Here is a 27962-nt window from a genome sequence, read left to right on the forward strand (position 1 = left end):
CGTGGTCTCTGTGGTGTAGCTTTTCCGAAATTGTGTCAACAATGTATAATTTTTGCTGCAATTTTCCAAAATGGTGGCTTAAATGCTTAGATTTTTCTCTGATTTTGGAAATCGGTGGCAAGCAAAATGGACCACAGACTCGATGTGTGAGGGCCCCCCACCCGAGGAAGGCAGGATGGAATAATGAGGGGGAATGCAGCTGCCTTGTTTGTTATATCGCCTGTCGCTTTAGATGGGCTGGGGGCCCTCCTCACCGGAACTTTGGCCTGACGGGCCCCCCACTCCATGACCTCTGGCTGGGGGCCACCCTCTCCGGGACTTTAGCCTGACGGGCCCCGGGGCCGCGGGCTGAGCTCACATCTGCATTTTGGGTTTCATTGCAGAAATGATTTAGAAAACAATCTAGAATAAAAAGCACTGCACATCATGGTTTTTTTTTGGGGGGGGGGGGTTACATTACGATGGAGGACCCCATTATAGTCGAAGGATCCTCTGGGCGTGGTTATTTTGCATCACGTGACATAAGCTATAGTCTCAGCCAGAGGTCCCCAACCTTTCGGATCTTGAGAGCCACATTCAGCTCTGAAAAAGGGTTGCGACCCACATCCAGCTCCTTCCTCCCATACAGTAGTGACTCCAAGAGCCGCCATTACCGGTATAATGACAGCAAAAGCTTTTCCACAGAAACCACACAAGCAATATACCAAGATCCAGAGGTTCCTACCTCACCTCATCCAGATCTGGCCTTCTGTGTGGGACTACTCACAAAAGTCACCATCTGGAGACCTGTTCTTCATAGCTGTTTGCTAGATCTGTTGTTAGGCACCAAACTGGATGACAGCTGCGAACACATCATGGGCCGGCGAGCCACATGTGGCTGCTGATCCACAGGTCCCCTGGTCTAAGCTTTGGCTGAATGGCTATTCATAAGAAGCTGACCATACAATCTGCACATACGGTGTGAGGAGCAGGAGGAGTCTCTGACACCACCTTACTATCCTTGAGAACAAATATGGGGCACGCGAAGTTCATTCTGCCTTATTCTTTCTTCTCCAGACGTAAACTGAAGCCGTCACACATATTTGGTGGTCAATGGAAGTCTAATGTATGTGGCCACCACTCGCCATAGCGTAACTCTGTCCTAGGTTCCTCCTTGATCCTGTGACACTATACACCGGGATGTATGAGAGCGCCCCTGATTTGTTATATGCATACAATGCAGTCACATGCCTAATTTTCATTTATTTTTTTAAGTAAAACCTCCATTACTCTATTCTTTGGATGTTGCATAGAACAGGTTTATTGTGATGCAATAAATGGAGCAGTTCTGAGGAGTGAAACGCGTTTCCATCCTCCCCCAGCTCTGAGACTGGCACTGACCTGTCAGATCTGTCTAGGGACTCACAACCAATCATTATTCAAGTTGATTCTTGTTAATCCAGACTTGTAAATATACGAGCTGCTGATTTCATAAAGAAGATTGAGGTCAGGAGTCAGTTGTAGCTTCCATCCTGCGCCACCTGTCCCTTACACCGAAACTGGGCAAATGATTTATGAACAACAAGCTGGGGAGGCTTTACTTGTTTTATTTCCATCACTGGCTGTCGCAGTGGTGCAGTATGGAGGGTAGAGAAGTGTTAATTACACCCAGGCTCCTATGTCTGCAGACAGCACAGTCCTTTCCATAGCTTACACTTGTCGTCTTTATTTCCCCCAGAAATAGCGCCACACTGATCCACTGGATGTTTCTGGTATTGCAGCCTTGCCACATTTATTGATCCAATATCAGACAACATTGGTGCAGTTTATGGGCAAAAGGCAGCTGTGTTATTTTAATCTAATACAATCCCTTTTAGGAAAATGGCAATATAGATGTTAAAATGGATCTGTCTTCAGACTTCACTATGCAAACTACATACCTGATGGATGAGACTGATGCTCTTACTTTGAAAATCCATGTTAGAATAACTACATAATATAGAGTGAAAATTACTCCTCAGTACCAAAGTGTATTCAGTCTCTGCCCACTCACCCCCTAGCCTGACAGCTGGTTGCAGCTTATAATGATGAGCGTGAGATGTCCGCAGGGAGGAGGGACACTGAGGACAAGTTAAGCGGGCTTTACACGCTACACACGACGTAAGTGACGCACATCCGGCATCGTTAGTGTTAGTGTAGCGTGTGACAGCTACGTGCGATTGCGATTGAACGTAAAACCGTTCATCGCACACACGTCGTTCATTTCCTTAAAATTGCATGTCCAGTTCAATGTTCCCGAGGTGCCACACATCGCAGTATGTGACACCCCGAGAACAATGAACAGATCTAACCTGCGTCCCACGGCTCCCGCTGGCAATGTGGAAGGAAGGAGGTGGGCGGGATGTTTACGTCCCGCTCATTTCCGACCCTCCGCTTCTATTGGCCGGCTGCCGCGTGACGTCGCTGTGACGCTGAACGTCCCTCCCACTCCAGGAAGTGGATGTTCGCCGCCCACATCGAGGTCGCATGGAAGGTAAGTACGTGTGACGGCAAATAATCGTTTGTGCGACACGGTCAACAAATTGAACGTGCCGCACATACGATGGGGGCAGGTACGATCGCATATGAGATCGCATGTGATATCGTAAGGTGTAAAGCAGGCTTTAGACGGAGAATACTTAAACAGAGACTACTTAAGGCTAAGGACACATGGGCATTTAGCATCCGATGCGAGAGTATTGACTGCACTATGCTAATAGCCCTCAGCTTCTGCTCTGCTGCGAGTGTGAGCCGAGTGTCATGCCACTGTGCTGTGATTGCCACACGGCTGCGGACGAAAGGGAGGGATTAATCTCCCCATCTCCTCCATTGTCAGCCTGTGCATATATCGCACTGCACTTCGGTGTAATTCTAGTGCAGAGCGATGTTTCTCTCGCACCCATAGACTTGAATGGGTGCAAGTGAAAACTTATTGGATTCCACCCACAGCATGCTGCGATTGTTTTCTTGGTCCGAGTAGGGATGAGAAAAAAAATAGATGGGAGCGGGCCCCATAGCGCGTAACATGAGTCCGGGTGGAATGTGAATTTTTTTATCGCATTCCACTCACTCCATTTTACTCGCCATGTGTCCTTAGCCTAAATGTTTTACACAGCAGTTCTAAAATGGGATTTACAAAGTAAGTACACCAGCCTAATCAGCTCTAAGATATTGGTTTAATAATGAAATCTGTTGTCAGATCCACTATAATGTATAATGATGTAATTAGGGTAATATGAATAATGTTATATACTGATGCTCTATAGACACCAATAAATCTAACGGAGAATGCTCCAATGTATTTATTTTGGTTATAAACCAGTCAGCCTCTTTAAAGGGGTTTTTCACTTTCAGGAACGCTGTGAAATAACAAACAGCTCAGGTACTCGCCCTCCCTGGATTCAGAGAACATTTCTTAGTTGTATTTTCAATATGAGACAAAAGAGGATCAAAGAACGGCAGGAGATTCAGCGAGGATGTGCCTGAATTATTATTTATCGTCTGTATTTTATGTTTTAAATCTTCCTATAGCAAAGAGGACTTTAAAGGAAACAAAAGAAAACAAAAAAAGCAAACCCAGTGTTACTGACGTGTGTCTTAAAGGGATCTTGTCACTAGATTTCCGCTGCAAAAACCACTCAGTGGTGCGAATCCGACATCTGCAGGGTGATTGCTCTGGCGATTCAGAGAGAACATGGTTTGAAAAGTCCGCCCCTATATCTGCTGTGAGCCATGGGTCATAGGCCGTGATCGGGGTTGGACGTAAATGTTGGCCATCCTCTATTTCCATAAGTGGGCTTACCTTTAATTGCATATTCACGTTAGTGCCTTGGTATTGTCCATTACTCTATGGCGTTTCTCATGCAGCCAACTTTGAACCACCAGCAGCAGGAATCTAGTGACCTTAAAGGTAACCTGTCAGCAGGAATTTATCTATGGAAGTAGTGGCATTGGTATATAGGCACTTGGTCACCAATAAAAATGAAATTGTTTTTTTTTGTCTTTTAATCTGATGTACCAAACAGAAGAAATTTTGTGTACAAGCCATAAGCAGTCATTCTGTAAGTGCACTGGGGGATGTCTGTGCACTTGAAAGAAGCTGCCTGAGGGTATTGGCACACCCCCTGTGCACTTCCAGCCTTATTTGCATATGAATCCCATTCTAGATTTCCTATGACTGGTACAAAAGATCGACATAAAAAGTATTACACGCCAGATTTTTTTAGTTTTTTATTTCACTAATCTAATTTCCCTGCACTTAGTGTCATACTTTCCAGCCGCCTTCTTCATCTTTTATCAGCGCTGCTCCAGTTCACCTCCAGCAGTTTACCGGATCGCTCCATGCTTTATGGGCTATCCGGAAGTCACAACTAAATGTAAATCTGTGAGAGCCAGGAGGAGTCAGAACAAGGCTCTCATAGACTTACATTAAGATCTTGTGACTGTTACCTTTTGACTTCCTGGCAGTCAGAGGTTGCAAAGAAGATGGCAGATCGAGACTAGAGCTGAAGATGCCGGCTGGTAAGTATAAATACTAGGGTCAAGGACATTCCGTTAGTGGCACCACCCAACGCTGATAAAAAACCAAAATGCTGTAGTGGTGCTTAAAAAGGGGGACACGTGTCTATACAGCCAAAGCACTACTTCCATAACAAAAAATGTGCTGACAGGTTCCCATTGTCTAACTCATTGGATTGTTCCAATACTTTCCGAATAAGACGGCAGGGACACAGAACAGTCTAGATAATTTAGATGTAAAGATCAGACCTATAGCTACAAGTGTGTGCTCATGGTCATTGTATTTTCTTTTTTTTTCTTTTTTAACTTCTTTAGCGGAAACACAAAGATTGAAGAAGCGTGTGAGATGTATGCTAGAGCTGCCAACATGTTCAAGATGGCCAAGAACTGGAGTGGTGAGTGTCTTGTTCTGCGGGCACTTTCAGGGGATTGCTCAAACCAACTTTAATAAACAGTTTCTTCTTTATTTCTTGAGAATTAAAAGTACATGGGACATCAAAATTTTTACAAGAAAGCTGCTATAATGGCGTATGCATCAACGTGTTTCTGGTGTGTTTCCACCCTTAATCGTGATCATCAAGATCATCATTAATCTTGAAATTCTCAGGAAATAAAGAAGAAACTGTTCATTTGAGCTGGACTTTCCCGTGTTGTACCATTGTTGGCTGTGGCGGGGCCTTTGTCCGGGCTCTGAGCAGAGAGTGGATGCAGAGATGGTGAGCTGGATTTGTTACTACTTTTACACCAAACCATCTTTCCAATCATGTAAGCAGGCCCAGAACTTATTTCGAAATTTCTGGGCCCCATACAGAAAATCTGTCAGTGCCATGCATAATTACTTCTCTTCTCATTCGATACAGTTGGTTTCTTAGATATGTTACATTTGTTTTGTGTGTAGCATTAAAGGAGTTTATCCAGTCTAAATCCATGAGTCTGCAGTCACTCTGTGTCACCCTATGTGACTGCAGACTTATGAATCCTGACATTGGGTGGACTGTACGCTGTGAGGATTCTCCGGTGTCAGAGCTGGGAGCGCCGGTCACGTGGCCGCAAGTATGAAATATGCACACTCCTGGCCGGAATCCAACCAGATGGGCACAGACTCACTCAATATACTTGCATAGAGTGAGACTGTGCGCCTCAATTCGGATAATGGCCAGGAGTCTGCGTATCATATTCTCCCAACCACGTGACTGCCATTCCCAGCTCTGACACCGGAGAATCCTCACAGCGCACCGTGCGTGCAATGTGAGGATTCACAAGTCTGCAGTCACCTAGTGACCCATAGTGACTGCAGACATATGGATTTAGACTGGATAACCCCTTTAAAGGGAACCAACCCTTGTTGTACCTTGTACCTTGCCCCCCCCATCTCATTGTAGATTGTAAGCTCTCACGAGCAGGGTTGTCTTTTTTCCCTTTAAATATTGTATTTTCTATAACTGTTACTTGTTTGTATATGATCCTCCTGAATTGTAAAGCACTGTGGAATATGTTGGCGCTATAGAAATAAAGATTATTATTATCAGAATTTTCATATATAAAGTAAAGCCAGTGCTATACTGGCTCTAGGATGCGGAATGTAAACATACCTTTTGTACAGAGATTGGATGTTTTATTTCAGGTATACAGTGGATACGGAAAGTATTCAGACCCCTTTAAATTTTGCACTCTGTTTTATTGCAGCCATTTGGTAAATTTAAAAAAGTTTAATTTTTTTTTTTTATCATTAATGTACACTCTGCACCCCATCCCCATCTTAACAGAAAAAAAACAGAAATGTAGAAATTTTTGCAAATCTTTTTATAAAAAGAAAAGCTGAAATATCACATGATCATAAGTATTCAGACCTTTTGCTCAGTATTGAGTAGAAGCACCCTTTTGAGCTAGTACAGCCATGAGTCTTCTTGGGAATGATGCAACAAGTTTTTCACACCTGAATTTGGGGATCCTCTGCCATTGTTCCTTGCAGATCATCTCCAGTTCAATCAGGTTGGATGGTGAACGTTGGTGGACAGCCATTTTCAGGTCTCTCCAGAGATGCTCAATAGGGTTTAGGTCAGGGCTCTGGCTGGGCTAGTGAAGAATGGTTACAGAGTTGTTCTTTTTGGAAGGTGAACCTTTGGCCAAGTCTGAGGTTCAGAGCACTCTGGAAGAGGTTTTCTTCTAGGATATCGCTGTACTTGGCCGCATTCATCTTTCCTTCAATTGCAACCAGTCGTCCTGTCCCTGCAGCTGAAAACACCCCCATAGCATGATGCTGCCACCAACATGTTTCACTGTTGGGATTGTATTGGGCAGGTGATGAGCAGTGCCTGGTTTTCTACACACATACTGTTAAGAGTTATCAGTAGGGATGATCGAATACCAAAATATCTGACTTCGCAAATATCCAGCAAATAGGTCACCACTATTCAACTATTAGCGAATATTCAATGCGCAATGCAAGTCTATGGGAAACACGAATAATTTCACGTTGGACCTAAGATCGAGCTCTCTCTCCTCTCTCTCTATCTTACTCTCTCTCCTCCGTGGAGCTGGAAGCCAACAAAGATGCGGCGTTACTGTGAGAGCAAGCAACATTAGATTTGTTCATTGGCTGGAAAACAGGCGCCAGGAAGTCAGAAATTAAAATGAAAGTATCTGAGCGGATGTAGTTTTATCCGTTGGATACCGAATAGTGTCGAAGACATTCATCACTAGTTATCAACAAAAAGGTCTGTCTTCATCTCATCAGACCAGAGAATCTTATTTCTCATAGTCTGGGAGTCCTTCATGTGTTTTTTTTGCAAACTCTATGTAGGCTTTTATGTCTTGAACTGAGGAGAGGCTTCCGTCGGGCCACTCTGCCATAAAGACCCAACTGCTAGAGGGCTGCCCGAACGTAGACCACATACGTTCGGGTGTCCGTTTGCAGAAACGTATATGTGCAAAAAATGGCACAAAACAGAGCACACGCTAACGCAGTGTGCTCCATAACAGTGAATGGCCCTGTCGGGCGCATGCGTCCGGAGCACGTTTTGCAGAGTGGGGGAGGGGCGGTCCGAACGGATGCCCCGACGGGACCTGTGGACGTAGAGAAAAACGCAATGTGAAAGGGGCCTAATTAAACACAGCTGGACTCCAATGAATGAGTAGAACCAGCTCAAAGAGGATCACAAGGAAATGGACAGCATGTGACTTACATGTCTGAGCAAAGGGTCTGAATACTTATGACCATGTGATATTTCAGTTTTGTTTTTTTTTTAAAAAAATTGCAAAAATGTCCATTTCTGTTTCTTTTCTGACAACATGGGGTGCAGAGAGTACATTAATGAGAAAAAAAATAACTTTTTTGAATTTATCAAATGACTGCAATGAAACAAAGAGTGAAAAATGTAAAGGGGTCTGAATACTTTCCGTATCCACTGTATGTGTAAGTAAAGTTACAGCAGTGCACGGCTATTTGATTGACAGGTGCAACAGGGGTAGGAATATGTGGGTTGGGTCTTCCTGCCTATGTTTGTCTGTCTGATCTACCTCCCCGTTGCCGTTAATTCCAGCGCGTGCACAGCATCATTTGTAAGTATTTTATGGCTTGTGTTCTTTTGGGTGCGGTTTGCAGTGAGTTGATTTGGGGATGGTCTTCATTTCTGTTGGGAACACGTGTGCTCCCGCGGTCACGAGAGCAGAGGATGCAAGAGTGCATGTGTTTCCCTCGTATAGGGCATGCGACAGTCCGATGCAGGAAGATAGAGTGTTCACAAAGATGGCGCCGGAGATGGTAATATGCGTAGGTGCCGACTCAGACGCGATTTTAGTGAAGAGTTTTCTGCAGTACTTACAAATACTACTACGCACGTGCCGGATTTAATGTCTATGATGGCGGCAACGGGAGGAAGGCCGGGCAGGCAGATAGCGGCGGGAATAGATAGCAAAACCTGACCCACATATTCCTGCCCTTGTTGCACCTGTCAATCACATAGCAGTGCATTCCTGGAACTTTACTTGCACATATTTCTAAAATAAAACATCCAATCTCTGTACAAAAGCTATGCTTACATTCAGCATCCTAGCGCTAGCATAGCACCGGCTTTATATATGAAATTCCTGATGGTTGGTCTGCTTTAAATATACACATAGGCGCATGTATAGGGCACCGGGAGAACGGACATTTTTGAATGATCAATCCCAGATTAGGAATCTACTAGTGCCTGATGTAAAAGAATAAAACATACTCTCCTTACAGGTTCCCTGTCTGTCTCTGCCTCCTCCGCTCCTAGACTTCTGCAGCTGTAACCAATACATCATTGCTGCAGTGTGACCAGAGCAGGATATACAGAGCAGATCTGGCCACCAACCAATACAAAGAACTGCACTGAGCGCCGGCATTTATCATTTCACTACTGCTGGAATATTGTCCCTCTTAGAAGTTTTTATTTCTTCAATCAATTTTATAATAATTTACAAAGATGGAAAATACCACATATATCAAATAAGACGCAAATGCAAAAATGGACATTTCTAGTTTTTGTAACGATGTCACTAATTTCTCTCCTGAATGGGGGACGAAGGCTTCAGGCTGAAATGCTGATCTATAGCAGACAAATTGCAGGCCATTTCTGTACACATTTGCAAAGTGAGGGAAATGCATAAAATGTTTTTGCAGCTTTGTTAAAAAGGGCCAGTTTTGTTATTTCGTTTTTTGATGGACCTTTCAAAGTTTATAGTGGAGAATATCTTCTTTTGGATCAGTCTTCCATTTTGAGCTGCATCTAAAATGTCAGTTCCTGCAACAATATTGTCTTACATGAGCAGGAATTCTTCAGGTTGTCCATATGAAAAGAGAAGATTGTATTTCTCTTGGCTGGCTTTGTTCCTGTTCCCAAATGGATTGTCCATTACTTTCAATCTATTGAGAGGAAGATTTCAACATGTTTATATTTTTTTTTTTTCAAAAGTCTTTCAAATTCTCCTCCACACCTCTTATAGGGGTATTCTCACATTATCTCTTGAGCATCTCACAGCTCTGCAGTCTCCTTACTTCCTTCTTGCCAGGGGATGGGCACTCATTCTTAAGTGATAGATCTGGGCAGTTTCCTTCTGTTACTGTCATTGTTACATAGAGAGATAATTGGGCATTTGAACAAGCGCAAGACTTAGGAAAGAGTGAGCTGTGATTAGAAGAACTGCTTTAGAAACTGATGATGCTTGAGGCCAGGCGTTGTGCAGGACTGACAGCTTGGTCAGGAGCAGAGAGGGAGTTGAAGGTAAAGGACACACTGCAAGTAATGGGCCAAGTGGAATGCAATAAAAAAAAAATCGCATTCCACTCAAACTCATATTACTCTATGTTGCCGCTCCCATCTGCTATTTTTTTTTCAGCCTTAATCGGACTGAGAAAACAATTACAGCATGCTGTGGATGTAATCCGATCCGTATTCACTCGCACCCATACAATTACGGGCAAAACATTGCACTGCACTCGGATGACACCGTAGTGCAGTGCAATAATCGCATCAGCTGATAATGGAGATTACGGTCTCCCTCTCCTTCGCGGCTGGGATCCCATCGCAAGATCGGATCACAGTATAATGACACTCTGCTCACGCTCGCAACAGATGCTCATTAGCATATTGCATCCGATGCTCTCGCATCGGATACCATATGCTTCTGTATCCCCAGCTGGACAGATGTACTTGGAAATAAGCTGTCCCACTTTATCTAGATGTGTGGTAAGCACCTTGAATCCCCAGGTGTGTCACATAATTTTATAACGTTGAGCCATGAAAATAAAGAATCACATTTTCCAACAAAAACTTATATAATATATTTAGACTTAAACCCCGGTGTAAGCGCTAAGCGTAGTGTGCAGGATAAATATGAGCCGAGCCTTACTGCGAACTTTGGAAAGCCGAGTGAACAAATCAACAGCAGTTCAAGAATTATTTTTTATTTATTTTTGAAGTTGATGCTTGTGCAATATACATGGTAAGATGGGTTTATTCTTCCGATAAGTGTGATTACAGCGATACATGATTTACATTTGTTTTTTCATTGCTTTTAAGGTACTGTCACACATAACGAGATCGCTAGCAAGATCGCAGCTGAGTCACCGTTTGGTGACGCAGTAGCGATCCCGTTAGCGATCTCGTTATGTGTGACACCTACCAGCGATCAGGCCCCTGCTGTGAGGTCGCCGGTCGTTGCAGAATGGTCCAGGCCATTTTCTTCAAAGGCGCTCTCCCACTGTGACACACAGATCGCTGTGTGTGACAGCGAGAGAGCGACAAATGAAGCGAGCAGGGAGCAGGAGCCAGTGTCTGACAGCTGAGGTAAGCTTGTAACCAAGATAAACATCGGGTAACCAAGGTGGTTACCCGATATTTACCTTAGTTACCAGCCTCCGCAGCTCTCACGCTGCCTGTGCTGCCGGCTCCGGCTCTCTGCACATGTAGCTGCTGTACACATCGGGTTAATTAACCCGATGTGTACAGCAGCTAGGAGAGCAAGGAGCCAGCGCTAAGCAGTGTGCGCGGCTCCCTGCTCTCTGCACATGTAGCTGCATTACACATCGGGTTAATTAACCCGATGTGTACTGTAGCTAGGAGAGCAAGGAGCCAGCGCTCAGTGTGCGCGGCTCCCTGCACACACAGCTAAGTGGTGTGCGCCGGTAACTAATGTAAACATCGGGTAACCATACCCGATGTTTACCTTAGTTACCAGTCTCCGCAGCTTCCAGACGGCGGCTCCGTGCAAGCGCAGCGTCGCTTGCACGTCGCTGCTGGCTGGGGGCTGTTCACTGGTCGCTGGTGAGATCTGCCTGTTTGACAGCTCACCAGCGACCATGTAGCGATGCAGCAGCGATCCTGACCAGGTCAGATCGCTGGTCGGATCGCTGCTGCATCGCTATGTGTGAAGGTACCTTAACATAATAAAAACAATTTTATAGAAAAAAATAATTGTTTTGCATTGTTATATTCTGAGAGCAATATCTTTATTTTTCTGCTGATTGTCATGTGAGACTTTGTTTTTTTGCCGGATGACTTAGCATTTTTATTGGTACCATTTTTGGGCACATAACATTTCTTGATCGATTTCTATTCCAATTTTTGGGAGGCAAAATGAACAAAAACCATTCAGGAATTTTTATTTATTTCTTTTTTTCATGCTGTTCACAATGTGGTAAAATTGACGAGACAGTTTTATTCTTTAAGTCAGTACAATTATAGCAATACCACATTTATGTCATTGTTTTATGTGTTACATAATTAAATAGCTTAATAAATTAAACATTTTATGTTTTATGTTGCACAGATTATGGGTTACACTAAAGGTAAAAAAAAGCAAAAATTATTCTCAGTATAATTTCTTTACATGACAAGAACCTGGCATTTTAATAGGGGTCTGTAGACTTTTTAATTCCACTGTACAGTTTAATTCTAGTTGACCCTGTTTAATGTGAAAACTGGTTTTGTGCCAGGGACTGTCTGTGAAAGAGAAATCTGGACTCTGATTAAGAGCCTCGGAATATAATTATTTAGTGATTCAAATGGGGACAAGTTCATAGAGTTTATCCATTTGCTGCTTTGTGGTTTTTCAATGGCAGGAGTTGATCATTGGTTAGTTGTTGTTTTGTTTGTTGGTTTTAAATATATCATTCTAATAATTTCTATTAGCTAAGTATAGTTTTAGGCTCCGAGACCTATAACCAGCAGCAATTTTTTTATTATTACAGGCATATAGCTGCCTCCGGATTTACTCCCTGAGACCAAAATAATATCTCCACATACAGTATATATGCAATCCCAACCTTACTACCATTGAAGATTTATCTGTACAGAGCATTTTTTGTTTCTGGGAGATGTTCCAGTTTTAAAAATTCTATTGTTATTGTGACTACATACAGTAGGATCTTTCACAAGTTACTGTAGGTCTCACATGGAGATCAACCGTTACCCGTCGCCCACCATCTTGTATTGTTGGGTAGATTAGTGGAATTGTTTCAACATCCATCCAACCAATATTCCTAAAAACTGACAGACGGCAAATGTCGTCTTCACGCCTAATCTTGAACAGCAGGGGTAGGGAACCTTTTCACTGACGGGGGCCATTAGGAAATTTCTACCAACCTTCAGGGGCCGCAAAAAATTATCAGCTTGAACATAACCCTTATATATTTGGTCAAACAGTTAATTAACTCACCCCTACTGTGGTGGCTGGAGCAGCTTCTCTTTGGTGCGGCTGTGATGTTCGGCGATATTGATCATGTTGCTTCTCACAACTGTTTCTCCAGGTTTGTCTCAGTCTGGAGCGCAGTCAGCAGGTTGGTAAATCCTTTACATCACATAGGAGACGCTGGGGGCACATATATATCACAGAAGGGGATGGGGCCATAGACAACACAGGAGGGGCTGGGTTGCATATATACATCACAGGAGGGGCTGAAGACATATACACATCAAAGGAGGGGCTGAAGATATATACACATCATAGGACACAGGAAGGACAGGGGCTCGGAAATCACTGGGGTGGCACTGACAGTACTGACGGGCACTGACAGCAGTGGCACATACAGCACTAGAGGGGCAGAAACAGGACTGGGGGACATGTACAAGCCTGAGGGAGCACAGACATCACCAAGGGGGCACAGAGTGCACTGAGGGGTGGCAAACAGGACTGGGAGGGGGGCACACAGCGCTTGTGAGCGTACACAGTACTAGGGCTGGTACACAGCACCACCGGAGGCAGGGGTCTCACAGCACTGCGGGAGGCTCACAGCATTGCGGGAAGCGGGAGGCTCACAGCATTGCGGGAGGCTCACAGCATTGCGGGAGGCTCACAGCATTGCGGGAGGCTCACAGCATTGCGGGAGGCTGGAGGCTCACAGCATTGCGGGAGGCTGGAGGCTCACAGCATTGCGGGAGGCTGGAGGCTCACAGCATTGCGGGAGGCTGGAGGCTCACAGCATTGCGGGAGGCTGGAGGCTCACAGCATTGCGGGAGGCTGGAGGCTCACAGCATTGCGGGAGGCTGGAGGCTCACAGCATTGCGGGAGGCTCACAGCGTTGCGGGAGGCTCACAGCGTTGCGGGAGGCTCACAGCGTCGCGGGAGGCTCACAGCGTCGCGGGCGGCTCACAGCGTCGCGGGCGGCTCACAGCGTCGCGGGAGGCGGGAGACTCACAGCGTCGCGGGAGGCTCATAGCACCGCAGGAAGCTCACAGGACCGTGGGAGGCAGGAGTTACACAGCAGCAGGAGGCTCACAGCACCGTGAGGCATGTACAGGGAGGCCGGTAAACCTGCTGCTCCTCTTCTTCTGTGGGACGGTAGTGCAGCGCATATCATGCTTACCCCCCAAAAAGTACATCCTCAGCACGCTGGCACAGGCCAGCAGGCTGATGACCTAATAGTATCCGCACCAGACATTGTGATTTAAAGGGTCGGCAGCCGACAAGACCGCAGCAGCCGCCCGAATACTGCAGTCCCCAGGAATGTGCCCAGGGGCCGCATAAAAAGTAATCGGGGGCTGCATACGGCCCGAGGGCTGGAGGTTCCCTACCCTTGTTGTACAGTTTTATGGAGAAAGGGGAAGAAAACATATAGCCTTTGTGTTCTACCATCTTCTTTCTGGGTTTACTGTGATCATCCATTTAATTCTCTCTACATGAGCAGATCCACATCTGTAGGTAAAGAAATGAGGATGATCTGTAATCTGTCAATACTCAATCATGTAGATGACATCCCCACTAGACTTTATAATAACATTGACGCCTCTTGAGAACTCTGCAGATTTGCTTTAGTATGTCAAGGCTGGAGAAATCCTAAAAAAAAACAAACCCATAACCCAGTGGAGTGGAAAATCTGGCACTGTCATGGCCATTTGGGGTTTTGTTTTAGTTTATTACTGGACCACTAAAAAAACCTGGTTGTTTATCCCATCATCTATTTTTTTTTTTTTTTAACTATATTTGTATTCAAATTTTTCAATAACATAACATTGGCATAAGCGAATTCAGCATTGTAAATTCAACATTACATTGTCATGTTTGATCATCCCAAATTCCATACCAATTTTTAAAATCAATAACCATAACATGGCAAGATAAAGCAAAGGAAAGCAGCGACCCCTTAACCCATCATTCTTATCATTCCCCCCATTGAACCCTTGTGAACATGGTAATGACATACAATAAAGAAGTCCCACTCAAATCGGTTATTTCCCCCTCTCCTTTTAGTCAGCTTTCGGCCTTTCCTCCCCCACCTCCAAGCCATCCAATGTACCCTTCAATTTTTCAGTATGATACCAGACTGTGTCTTTGAAAGGTGACATAATCCTGACTATCTCCTCCCGAGTACAATAGGCCAGTATGAATTTCTTCCATTTGTTAAAGTGCTGTCGTATTCTATCCGCCCTCCTTTCTGCATCCAATCCTTCTATTTCAAGAAGATGCATGAGCTGACCCATTATCTCTTCAATCGCGGGGACCCTAGACTCCAACCAATTTTTTAGTATCGCTCTCTTGGCTGCCAGAAGTATCACATGTATAAGTCTGGGTGGGTTAGTCATCTTCCCTTTGGTATCGTTCCCCTCCTCCCAATGGTGAAAAATAGCGAACCCAGGTGAGAGCCGAACTTCAAGACCCCACACCTTTTGTATACAACTTTTGATCTGTGACCATAATGGACTCAAATGGGGGCAGGACCACAACCCGTGAAGGAGATCAGTTCCACTACTCTTACACTTAGGGCAATACGTAAGCCTGTCTGGCTTTGTTGCTGATGGAGGGAGATTAAAACCATAAATTGCCTTGTGCATAATTCTAAATTGGGTTTTTCGCCAATTCTCATTTAAAATTGATTTACGAAGAGCATTCCACCCTCCCCTAATTTTTACCCCCATAGACGGGTCTTCAAATTGTTTTTCCCAAGATTTAAATAAACCTTCTGGGTGCTGTCCTATTAATAGATCACGCATGGCTCCATAAAGAAAAGAGATAGATGATGAAGTTATTGAGTTCTTTACCAGACAATCAAAAGAGTTAAATACTACCTCCTGGGTCACATCATGCAACTGAGTCATAATACTATATCTCACTTGGTCATATTGGATTACTTGGTTAGGCCCCAGGCCATACTGCGCTATAATTTCGTCTCTACTCAACCATCTAGGCTCTGAGGTGTGCAAGAGATGAACAACAGTCCTTATACCCCGCACCTTCCACTCTTCAAACAGCTTATTGCTTGTCCCCTGCACAAACTCTGGATTCCCCCATATAGGCAAGTATTTGGATATTTTATGGGGAAGTTTGTAGTTTTTCCTCAACGCCTTCCACGCTGCAATCGTGTCTTTAAATAAGGAAGAGTGCTTGATTTTCACTGGGAGATTAGCCTGCCTAGTATGAAGCAATGCCACCAGATCCCAAGGTTGTGCATAGTCTCTCTCAAGCTCCAACGCTGAATAATGCCTAGAGCCTTTAATCCAATCCAATATATATCTAGTCAAACAGGCTATATTGTAACCCCAAATGTTCGGCAAACTCAGACCTCCATGAACCTTAGATGCCATCAGCTTCTTAAGCCCTATACGAGGGCGTTTCCCCCTCCAAATGAAGTGTGAAAAAGCTCTATTTAGCTGGACAATATCTTTATGCTTGAGAAGCAGGGGAAGTGTTTGAAGATGATACATTAATTTTGATATCGACATCATCTTAATTAGGTGGACTCTACCAATTATGTTCAATGGAAGGTCGTGCCATCTTTTAAGATCTTGCTCTATTTGGCTCAGAAGGGGTGGATAGTTTAGACTATAAAGGGTTGCCGGAACCTTACCTATTTTAACTCCCAGGTATGTGATATATGACTTAGCCACTGTAATTCCTTCAAAAGGGTTTTGCTCCCGTGTTTGAACATTTGTCCCTCCCAGGTATAGGAGCTCGCACTTTGACGCATTAATCTTGAAGCCTGAGTACGCTCCAAACTCTCGCAAAATTTGTAAAATCTCGGGGACCTGCTGAGCTGGATTCGAAAGGAAAAGCAAAATGTCATCCGCAAAAAAAGCTGACTGAATTTGTCTATTATTTACAGAAATACCCTGGAAGGTGCTATGTGTAGATAACAATCGTACCAATGGTTCCAGAGCCAGATTAAAAAGTAATGGGGAAAGGGGGCAACCCTGTCTGGTTCCTTTCAGTAACGGAAAAGGGGCTGACAGATATCCTGGAATGTAAACTTGAGCCTTCGGATTTGTGTAAATTTCTCTAATGTAGGTATAAAATGACCCCGAAAAACGCATTTCATCTAGAACTCTATAAAGCCATGACCACTCAATATTGTCAAAGGCTTTCTCGGCATCTATTGTAAGCAAAGCGGGAGATTCTCCTTTCAGAGGCCGAAGGTTAACCCTATCCAGGACAAGAAGAACTTTTCTAATATTTAGTGTCCCTGATCTTTTCTGAATGAAACCGGCCTGTGCTGGGGAAATCAGTTGGGGAAGAATTATAGCTAGACGATTTGCCATAATCTTTGACATTATCTTCATATCTAGGTTGATAAGTGATATGGGCCTATACGAACCCGGCTCCTTCGGGTCCTTCCCCTGTTTAGGGATCAATTTTATATATGCCCGGTTATTATTTTGGAAAGACGCATTACCGTCTAGTATGCTATTATACAGCTCTAGTAATGTAGGTAAGATCTCTTCCTTTACTGTTTTATAGAATTCTCCCGTAAATCCGTCAGGGCCAGGGGCTTTATAATTATGCATGGAGTTGATTGTCCCCAATACTTCTTCCCCCGTAATTTTGGCATTCAGAAAAGTGCGATGCTCTTCTGTGAGTCGAGGTAGTGTCACTTTAGATAAAAGATTATTATCAGGAAATTTGTCTCGCTTTTCCGACGAATAAAGGTTTCTATAATACGTGCCTAAAGTCTCAATTATTGTCTTAGGGTTTTTGTGTATCTCCCCCTTTTGATTTTTTATTTCCATGGGTCCCTGAGTTATAATCCTATTTTTCGCTAAGTTGGCCAGTATTTTCCCTGCTTTATTTCCAAAGCGATGTAATGTAGCTTCTTGCATTGACCTAGCCATTTGTTCCCGTTTTTCCGCCCACTCATTAAAAGCTCTTTGGGCTATTACCCATCTATCTCTATGGTCCCTATCAGGATGCTTTTGAAAAGAAGTATATGCTTCCCTCAATTTATGGGAGGTTTCAGTAAATTTAAGATGAGCCTTTTTCTTCAAATAGGAAACATGTGCTATCGTTCTGCCCCGTAATACTGCCTTCGCCGTGTCCCATAATAACATAGGTGTGTCTTTATGTTGATCATTATGTACCATAAATTCCGTCCACCATTCCTTTAATTTCAAGGAAAAATCTTCGTTATCTTTAAGGAAGGAAGGATATCTCCACAGATAGTCCGTTCCTCTGGGATAAATGTTTGCTAGGTCTAGCACCACCGGGGCATGGTCAGAAATCACCAAATCCTGGATAGTAGCTGAGTGGAGCGCACGTACCAGGTTCCCTGAAATAAGAAAGTAGTCAATGCGAGACCAGGAGCTATTAGCATGTGAATAGTGCGTAAATTCCCTATCCTGAGGGTGCAGTAGTCTCCACGCATCCCATAAGGCCGTGGCATTTAACAGAGGACGCATAACTTTATCATGGCCGCGCGGTACATTTGGGGGGCCTTTAGCATTTTTCCTGTCCTCTAGCACAGATACCACCGAGTTGAAATCCCCCCCAATTATTAGATTAAAATGGGCATGTTCTAAAATTTTGGCCTCAAGTCGTTGAAAGAATGATTTGTTGTTTTCGTTCGGGGCATAAATATTAAAGATTTTATAAATTCCTCCAGGTATCTCCACTGAGATCATCTGAACCCTACCTTCCGTGTCCGCATATGTTTCCAGGACTTGATGTTGTAATCTCCTACTTACTAATGTAATAACCCCTGCTTTCCTTTTAACTGAAGATGACCCATAGACTCCTCCAACCCACAATTTCCCCATCCTCTGCATGTCTGAACCTTCCAGATGAGTTTCCTGAAGGAGCGCAATGTCCGGTTTGAGGCGATTAAGGTGGCGTAATATCTTAATTCTTTTTTGGGGGGAACGTAACCCCTTAACATTCCAGGTGACTATTCTCATAAAGCACATGTAATAAATGGAAATCCTGCCTTTCGTTTACCATGTTTTTGCTGCCCTCCCTTGCCAAAAAAAAAATTCAACCAATTAGACAATTGAACATAGTGCTCACTTGCAATAGTGAGAGTAGTAGTAATAATAATAACTCTGTGTAAAATCTTTGCTACTTCACTTGAATCCAAAATCCCCAAACATTTCAAACATCTCCCTCCCCTCCCCCCCCCAACTATACCATAATACTCAGACTTCACTTTTTTCTGATCATTTTCCAAGCTCAGTCAACCTTATACTTATAGCGTTTAACCAATATAAAGGAGTGTCCCACCTACAAAGAAAGAGAGAGAAGGAAAAAAAAAAAAAAAAAAAAAGTTCTCTTTCCTTTTCTCCGCCTCAGATTTCTTGAACTTTTTCCACTGCGGCTTCTCCAGCCTAAATCAAAAACAGGTGTCCCACCTTGAACTTTACACATCCGACATTTGTCTATTTGTCTCAGGTTCCCTTAAGTTCCTTGTTTTGCTGTCTCCGGTCCTTCGGGGAAGCTGTAGCGAGCTTCACAGAGCTCCCTTTGGTCACTCTCTGGTTCGGTGAGTCGTTGCGCCCTGGTCCTGGAGAATTCCTGAGGTCACGAGGACTGCTGATCCGCTCAATAAAGGCCTCTGCCTCCTTTGGACTTGAGAAAGAATTGTAGGATCCATCCTGATGTCTGATAATCAACGTTGCCGGGTACTTTAACTGGAAGCGTATATTTCTCTTAAATAAGGCAGAGCATATGTATGAGAATGCCCTCCGCTGCCGTGTGACCTCCGCAGAAAAATCCTCGAAGAGCAAGATGCGCGAGCCTTTCACCTCCAAGGGATGTTTCAATTTCTTGTATGCCTGTAATATTTCCTGTTTATCGGAGAAGTCCAAGTATTTCATTATGACTTGTCTTGGGCGTCTGTTATGTTCACTCTCATCACCTCTCCTTGGCGGACCAATGCGGTGCACCCTTTCCACTTTTCTCCTTCCTGCTACTCCCAGGGTTGTAGGAATAGTGGATTCACACAATGTACGTAGCTCACCAACCGGGTATGTTTCAGGCAGGCCGACAATGCGCAAATTGCTTCTTCTGGAGCGGTTCTCTAGATCGTCCACACGGTCCCTCAGGGTCAGATTCTCCCTGGCCAGACGCATGACTGTAGTGTGGTCAGAGCTGAAGTCCTCCTCTAACGTCGACATTTTGGTTTCCATAGCCGCAACCTGTTCCACCGTCTCATCAAGTTGGTTCTGTATGGCACTGAGAGCTTTTGCTATTGATGCTTTAATTGTAGCGGAGATGTCAGGTAGCAAACGATTGGCGACTTCATCAGCCAGACGCTTATAATCCATACCCTCCACTGTTTTGAATACATCCGGGGTCCCCGGGGAATCCTCCATCTCCATCTGATGAGTATTTTCAGGTGACCGAGGGACACTTAATTCTGTATGGGCAGTCACAATCTTTTTTTCACACTGTACGCTGGATGTATGAGGATTTTGTGTTTTGGAGCTGCTGCGCAGCAGGTATCTTTCCATCAAATAGTGAATGAAGGGACGTAAGTTTTGACACTGATTTAGTGTGGGTTGTCAGACAAATCTTGATTCTGCTCCCCCTTTTGTTTATTCTCACTTTCACCCCTTTCTCCCCCCTGCCAGAGTTATATGAATTCTCACTGTCCTGAAACTTTGCAGGGATGTATGTTTAAACTTCCCTCCTTCAGCTTCTTTCACTTTCTCCAGAGCTTTGCACTGAGTCTGTATGCCTAGAGATTCAGCTCCTGCTTTTGCACAGGTCTGGACAAGATGGGGGAAGGGCCCAGGGATTCCCAGCTTTTTAACTCTTAGCTCTTTGCAGAACTTGTCAGTAGCGTGTTGTTTGCTGCTGATATCTTATCAGGACTCCAGGAGATTTATTATTCTGCTGCCGGTTAACTGCTTAGTGCTGGGGGAGTGAGTGCAAGGTAAGCTGCGTCCTGCTCTCTGTGTACAGATCTGATTTTAGTGCAGGGCAGGCTCCGGCGCCATCTTTATCACGCTGCCAGATCTTGAGAGGGAGGGGGAGAGCGAAATTCACCGCGCTGTTTCAAGTAATTATCTCCACGGCTCCCCATGAACTTCCCTGCATGTAGCAACTTCACTCACCGGTGGAATGGAGCGGGGGAGGCTGGTGGGTTGTCCGGTATATATGTCAGAGCTGCAGGGAATGACAGAGCTCAGGCGTCCTGTGTCCTACATGATCAGCGCAGGAGCCGGAAGTCTCCCATCATCTATTTTAGATAGCTTTGGCAGCATGATGTTTTTGCCAATTGTTTGGCAAGTAGCTATCGATTCCCATATGGAAGAGCACTCACTTTGACGAGCGCTCCTGCGTTCTCTGAGAGCGTCGCTGCCGGATTCTGGAGGCTTATCTCTTAGAAAACAAAAGGATCAGCAGTCTGAAATTGGACATGCTGGCTTCTTCTCTTCCCTGATATCTGTCATGGGAGAGTCCAGGGGCCTCTATACACATTCGACTGTCAGCCGAAGCCATCAGTATTGGTGGGTTTGATTGTCGACGGTCCAATGTGTATGGGGCCTTTCAGACTGGCCTACATGGTTACCAAATATAATGTATCAGGCAGTGGCTTTCTGTAGCCAGTAAGGTGATACAGTGACCCAGCAGCTTGTTCACACAAACAGTCTTTTATTGACCAAACATAAATAATAATAATATTAATAATATAATAATATATTTATTCATTTATATAGCGCTATTAATTCCACAGAGCTTTACATACATTGGCAACACTGTCCCCATTGGGGCTCACAATCTAAATTCCCTATCAGTATGTTTTGGAGTGTGGGAGGAAACCGGAGAGCCCGGAGGAAACCCACGCAAACACAGGGAGAACATACAAACTCCTTGCAGATGTTGTCCTTGGTAGGATTTGAACCCAGGACCCTAGCGCTGCAAGATTGCAATGCTAACCACTGAGCCACAGTCTTGAAGTGTCTTTCCGGATCAGTCAGTTCTTTTAAGTACAGACTCACCAATGTCCTGGTCGACACCTACACCGCTGTAGGAATCTCGGGTGCAAGGGTCCTCTTGTAGTGTCCAGAACTCTCAGTACTAGCCTGTGTTACTCCACACAGCCAGCATCACACAGCACCTGCTGCTCCAGCAGTCTGGATCTCAACTGAGACACACCTTGCAAGATTAAATGCAATTCCCCAGACTTGAGCCTATTACAAGACCTGGACTGGAGGGAGAGATCCGTCCCACCACCAACCCTACAGACCTCTCCAAAAAGAAAAACCTAAAGGGTTTACTTAAACAAAACACTTAGTCAATTAGCTTGACCAAGTTCACTCTCTATGGCTCTCTAAAACAGTCATAGGAACATACTCAGGTGCCTCAATGCGAGAGATAACGTTCAGTGCACCCCTGTAGATTGCAGCACTGGCCAAAATCAAAATGTCGCAAAATCTGAGTCTCTGAGGCTGCTCCTAGAGGTTGTGTAGGAGCTCACTGCAACCAAAAGAAATAATTTGGAAAACTTTGGCACTTTTCTCTTCTGAGAACAAAAAGATTGGGCACGTTGTAATACTGTTACCTGATCCATAGGTGTCCTGAGGGTCATTAGGCTCCCACACCTATTAAATAATTGGCATATTTTCTCATCCATGAGGCACATGCAGCTTGTAGGGTTACCATTGTACTGTACCTGGATTTGTTGGCATCCCAGAATGCCCTTTTTTTTGGAATAGGCCAGATGCATATCCCTTCACCACTTCAAATCTGCTCTGCTTATTATTTTCGAGAAGGGTTTTCCAGTTGTCACCAGTGAATATCATCTCCCAAGCTTAGGCTAAGGCGGGCTTTGCACACTACGACATCGCAGGTGCGATGTCGGTGGGGTCAAATTGAAAATAACGTACTTCCGGCATCGCATGCGACATCGTAGTGTGTAAAGGCTCGATGATACGATTAACGAGCGCAAAAGCGTCGTAATCGCATCATCGGTGCAGCGTCGGCGTAATCCATGATTACGCTGACGCGACGGTCCGATGTTGTTCCTCGCTCCTGCGGCAGCACACATCGCTGTGTGTGAAGCCGCAGGAGCGAGGAACATCTCCTACCGGCGTCACTGCGGCTTCCGTAGGATATGAAGAAGGAGGTGGGCGGGATGTTTACATCCCGCTCATCTCCGCCCCTCCGCTCCTATTGGCCGCCTGCCGTGTGACGTCGCAGTGACGCTGCACGACCCGCCCCCTTGATAAGGAGGCGGGTCGCCGGCCAGAGCGACGGTCGCAGGACAGATGAGTCCATGTGAAGCTGCCGTAGCGATAACGTTCGCTACGGCAGCTATCACAAGGATATCGCAGTTGCGACGGGGGCGGGCACTATCGCGCTCGGCATCGCAGCATCGGCCTGCGATGTCGCAACGTGCAAAGTGCCCCTAAGAGAAACAAAAATGTGAGTTTGCAGCGATTTTATCAATGACCCGCCGGGATCTGGTTACAGTGATGAAGGTCGTGCTTGGTCCTGATGAGCTAAATATTCGGTATGGCAATGTTACACTTTTGGGAGTCAGATTTTCTTTCCTAACTTGTTGATTTAAATATTAGAAAAGTGATTTTCCTTTGCGCTGCCTCTGGTAATCCGTGTTAATCTGTTTTACAGCTGCGGGGAATGCGTTCTGTCAGGCGGCCAAACTACACATGCAGCTTCAGAGTAAACATGACGCAGCCACAAGTTTTGTCGATGCTGGGAATGCCTACAAGAAAGCTGATCCTCAAGGTAACTGGCAAGTGTTCATCATGTCACCGCGTTCACCATTATTTATGTCACATCACATTTATGCAAGGCATGAAAGAATAGGGCCGGCATTTGTAAACCTGGAATAGACATTATACAAAAGAACCTGGACCGTTCCAGGGTTACTAAACCTAAACCATCTGCGGTACTCTGTCCATCTATAGGAACCATTAATTCTAGGGGGACTAGATTTGTTTTTGTAAATGTGATCTCCTCTGCTAAATCTAATCTAATCACAAACTGTATTTTAGGTTAGGACTGGAGCCGTCATCAGCTATTCTATTTTATCCATATGGCTAGGGCCAGACTGGGATCTACTGCGATCCTCACTCTGCTCACACTGGCAGTACAGCAGGAGCCGAATGTCCTGCGAGTGTCCCTGCGACTGAGGTCCTATCATGCGATCAGACCACAGCTGGGGGGGGGCCTGGCACTGAGGAGGGGCGGGCCGGTGCTGAGGAGGGGAGGGATTTATCTCCCTCTCTCCTCCGTTGCCAGCTATTGTCATTCTCACCCTGCACTCGCGGTACACCGGTGTTCTGCGAGTGCAGTGCGATTTTTCTCTTGCCCCATTGACTTGAATGGGTGCGAGAGAAACAAAGCTTGCATTACAATCGCAGCATGCTGTGATTGTTTTCTTGGTCCGATTAGGGCTGAGAAAATAATCTCTCATGGGTGCTGGGCTTATATTGGGCCAAGTGGAATGCGATAAAACATCACATTCCACTTGATTTTCATGCTGTGTGGCTTAGGCCTAAGTTACATAGTTACTTAGGTTGAAAAAAGACCTAGGTCCATCTAGTTCAACCTTCCTCCACCAGTTCTACATTTGGTCATTTAAAACCAACAATGTTGTGTACTAAGGAAATCATCCAGCCCTTTTTTAAAAGCCGTTATAGTGTCTGCCATTACTACCTCTTGTGGTCGGCATTCCACAGTCTGACTGCTCTAACTGTAAAGAACCCTTTCCTATTTAGCTGTTGGAATCGCTTTTCTTCCACTCGCAGTGAGTGCCCCCTGGTCCTTAGTATTGTCTTTGGAAGAAATAAGTCATGTGCCAGTCCTTTATATTGACCACACATGTATTTATACATATAAATGAGATCTCCTCTGAGACGTCTTTTTTCTAAGCTAAACATATCTTTTTCAACCTGTCATCATATGGGAAGTTGAAGTCTCCACGCTTCTCATAGCGCACCAGTACCTCTATATTTGGCCGGAGTCACACTTGAGAGACTTGCACAAGTCTCGCATCACATCACCCGGCACGGCCTGCCGCCGTCCGGACAGGAGCGTCTCGGCTGTATAGAAATACATTCAGCCGACCCGCTCTTGTCAAGAGAGTGTGCGGCCGGGTGATAACATTTGAGACTCTTGTGAGTCTCTCACTAGTGTGACTCCGGTTTTAAACTGAATTTGGGCTGAAGTGCAGTACCCGCCATTCGCCACTATATGGTGTGATGGAACTGTCATGTAATGCTCCATACACTGTTTACAGTCAGCTCCTGCCAGACCTGGTAACAGTTAATTTTGTAGGGGAGTCAGACCCCAACTGATCTGATAATAATGACTTATCCTTGCCTTTATCTATTCTCTGACCTCAGTTGATTGCTGTTTTTGTTTTGTTTTTTTGTTTGTTTTTTTTGCCTGGCATATTATTTTACATTCTATATGATATAGGTCTGTTTCATTCTGGATATTTCCATTTTAACACTAATTATTTTACGTAATTGCGTTATTTTGGTCACTTTGCTTTTCATTATCTTTCCCAATTGCTAACATCAGAGGCCATCAACTGCTTAAATGCAGCCATCGATATTTACACAGATATGGTAAGGAATTATTCTCTAGACCTCCCCCTCCCATATAAATCGGGTGTCTGTACTACCGCTGTTCTTTACCCTCTGTGTGGACCCTCCGTAGTTATACTGAGTCGGATCATTATAAAACCTTATGGTGATGACTATGTATTCAACAATAATGATCCGCCGTTGCTTTTATAATACGAACATTAAAATGCGGCGATACGACGAACATCCGAAACTGGCGTGTGTGTACCCTGGGGTATAGCATAGTGCTTCTGGGGCTGACCAGTGTGAGGGTACCTGCCGTAGATCACATTTGATTTGCATGATCGGTGGTTTCCTTTGAGCGTTGGTTTCTTTGTGTCTATGGTGTGTGGTTTCCATCACATGCACAGGCCACTGCATTACAATTCAGAGTGAATCTACAGAAAGTAGCACATTTCATACATTATAAATGCGTTAAAATCGCGTAGGACGCGGCTGTTTACTGCACGGCTGCACACCATATGGCAAGGGGGTTTTCTTCTAATAGCTGCTGGCAATTGAAGTGTTACCATTATTATTTTTTGCTAGCGCTAAAGCAACCTAGAGACTAATATGTTGTGTGTTTTAAGACTAATGTCAGCTCCACTGACCGACGGGCTCTGCCGACGGTCTAATGTGGTGGTGGGGAGAGATGTCGATTGCATATGTCTAATTTTGGGCTGCTGATCACATTGTTTTCCCGGAGATGCGCTTCCAATTGACGTGTATTCTCATAGAGAACACTGGAGCGCTCAGCCGAACATGTATTCCTGTGTATGGGAGCGGTGGCTGAGGCGGCTGTTGGACGGATGATGTATGGTCAATAGTGATGGGCGAATTGTAACACTTTGTGTTCGGGTTATTCGTAAGGAATCTCAAAGTACTATTCTGGTATTCATCATGAATAACAAACCTAATGCAAGTTCATGGGGAACCCGAGCATTTTTCTTGCCGTGACGAGTACTGGAATAGTACCCTGTATTTGGTAAGCATTATCCAAACATGAATAGTTACTATGTAACCCTAGATGGGGTCAGTAGATCCAATGAGGGGTCAAATAGGGGCTCTGACAGCCAATAGACACCCTATAGACACTAATATCCAGTGCACTATTGTTTTATGTTTTCATGTTGTATATAGTCATTTTGTGTTTTGTGCATAGTACTACTGTACATCGTATTGCTAGGGAAGAGGATAGCTAGTGTTGGTCTGTAGAGACAGTCGTACTCAGCAGTCTGAGCCTGTACCATGTCAGTGTAGCCTGTTATATCTGTATTAATGAATATCCGCTCTTCTTTTCTACAGGGAAGGTTTACGATTGCTGCTAAGCATCACATTACAATTGCAGAAATTTATGAAACTGAACTTGTAGATATTGAAAAGGTAAGAATAAGTGACGACCATCCGGACAGAGAGTGCTTAGCCCTGTGCGATGTGATAAACGCAGCAGATCTATAGATATTTCCCAGAATCAATCATCCCCGGAGCAGCACTGCCCTCTTGTGGTAGAAATAACAACACGGCTGGTTCTCTTGATGCTGCATCTTTACATATGGCATATGCATCAGTTCTACTTGTTGGTCATGGTGTGCGGTGCGTGGCATACATTGTACCACCAGGCCTCACTCTAGTCACCATTTTTGCCATAAAATCCCATCAGCATCATTAGTTTGTAGAGATTAGCAGATTACAGAAACAGCGCTCACATAGACTATGTTGGTTTGTTCATGTTACAGATTCCTTTTAAATGTAATGTTCAGTAAGTGGCTAAAATCTAGAAATGAGTGAGGTAATTGCAGTGTGATGCTCACTATGTTTTTTATCATTATCTAGGCTGTTGCACACTATGAGCAGTCAGCAGATTACTATAAGGGGGAAGAGTCCAACAGGTAAATGGTGGAGATTATTATGTTATGCTTGCTTTTTTTTTTTTTTTTTGAATCAATCTTTTTTATTAAACACTGGTACAAGGGTACAAAACAGATATATAATCATTGCATAACATAAATGTACATTTTCATAGTAGGTTTAACGTCATCGTATTATGCAGAGCTATACAATTACTCCTCATACACATTTATCATAGTATTTTGATTTTCAATAAACTAACCAATTGAACTACTTCTTTAAAATAACAGTCATTTTGGATAAAAGTTGTTTTTCCCACTATGTCTGTCCCGCTCAACACTCATTCTCCCACCATGTTACTCCATAACATTTTCTGCCCAATCACATCTAACCCTCCCTCTCTTTTATGCTTGCTTTTAGTTGATTCTACTAGATATGTACAAAGCTGTATGGTGTTTGTGGTTCCTAAACTGGAATTAATGCAGCAACATTCTGCTTCTGACCATTAGCTTAAAGGGAACCTGTCACCAGATTTGGCCCCTATAAGCTGCAGCCACCACCAGTGAGCCCATATATACAGCATTCTAGAAAACTGTACATAAAAGCCCAGGCCGCTCAGTAAAAATCAAAAATCACTTTTGTAATACTAACCTAGGGGGCGGTTCGGTCTGATGAGTATCACTGCTCTCCGATCCAGCACCTCCTCTCTGCTGCGATTGGTGCCCTCCTTCTTCCCAGCCCAGTATGGATGACGTGTCATACGTCATCCACACAGCCCGGCATTGTGGTTCTGCGCTGGCAGATCAAACC

The 27962-nt window shown here is 44.4% G+C and overlaps 1 protein-coding gene across 1 annotated transcript in view; it reads left to right on the forward strand.

Moving 5' to 3' along the window:
* NAPB (NSF attachment protein beta) overlaps positions 1 to 27962 on the forward strand; it is a 63475-nt gene that overhangs the window by 3219 nt on the left and 32294 nt on the right. Inside the window, exons 2-6 of the mRNA XM_075339319.1 lie at positions 4852 to 4931; positions 23341 to 23457; positions 25261 to 25307; positions 26610 to 26687; positions 27138 to 27193. Of these exons, the coding sequence (XP_075195434.1) occupies positions 4852 to 4931; positions 23341 to 23457; positions 25261 to 25307; positions 26610 to 26687; positions 27138 to 27193 (378 nt within the window). The remainder of the gene's footprint in view (positions 1 to 4851; positions 4932 to 23340; positions 23458 to 25260; positions 25308 to 26609; positions 26688 to 27137; positions 27194 to 27962) is intronic.

Source organism: Anomaloglossus baeobatrachus, chromosome 3, assembly GCF_048569485.1.
Source record: "Anomaloglossus baeobatrachus isolate aAnoBae1 chromosome 3, aAnoBae1.hap1, whole genome shotgun sequence".
Taxonomy (NCBI): Eukaryota; Metazoa; Chordata; class Amphibia; order Anura; family Aromobatidae; genus Anomaloglossus; species Anomaloglossus baeobatrachus.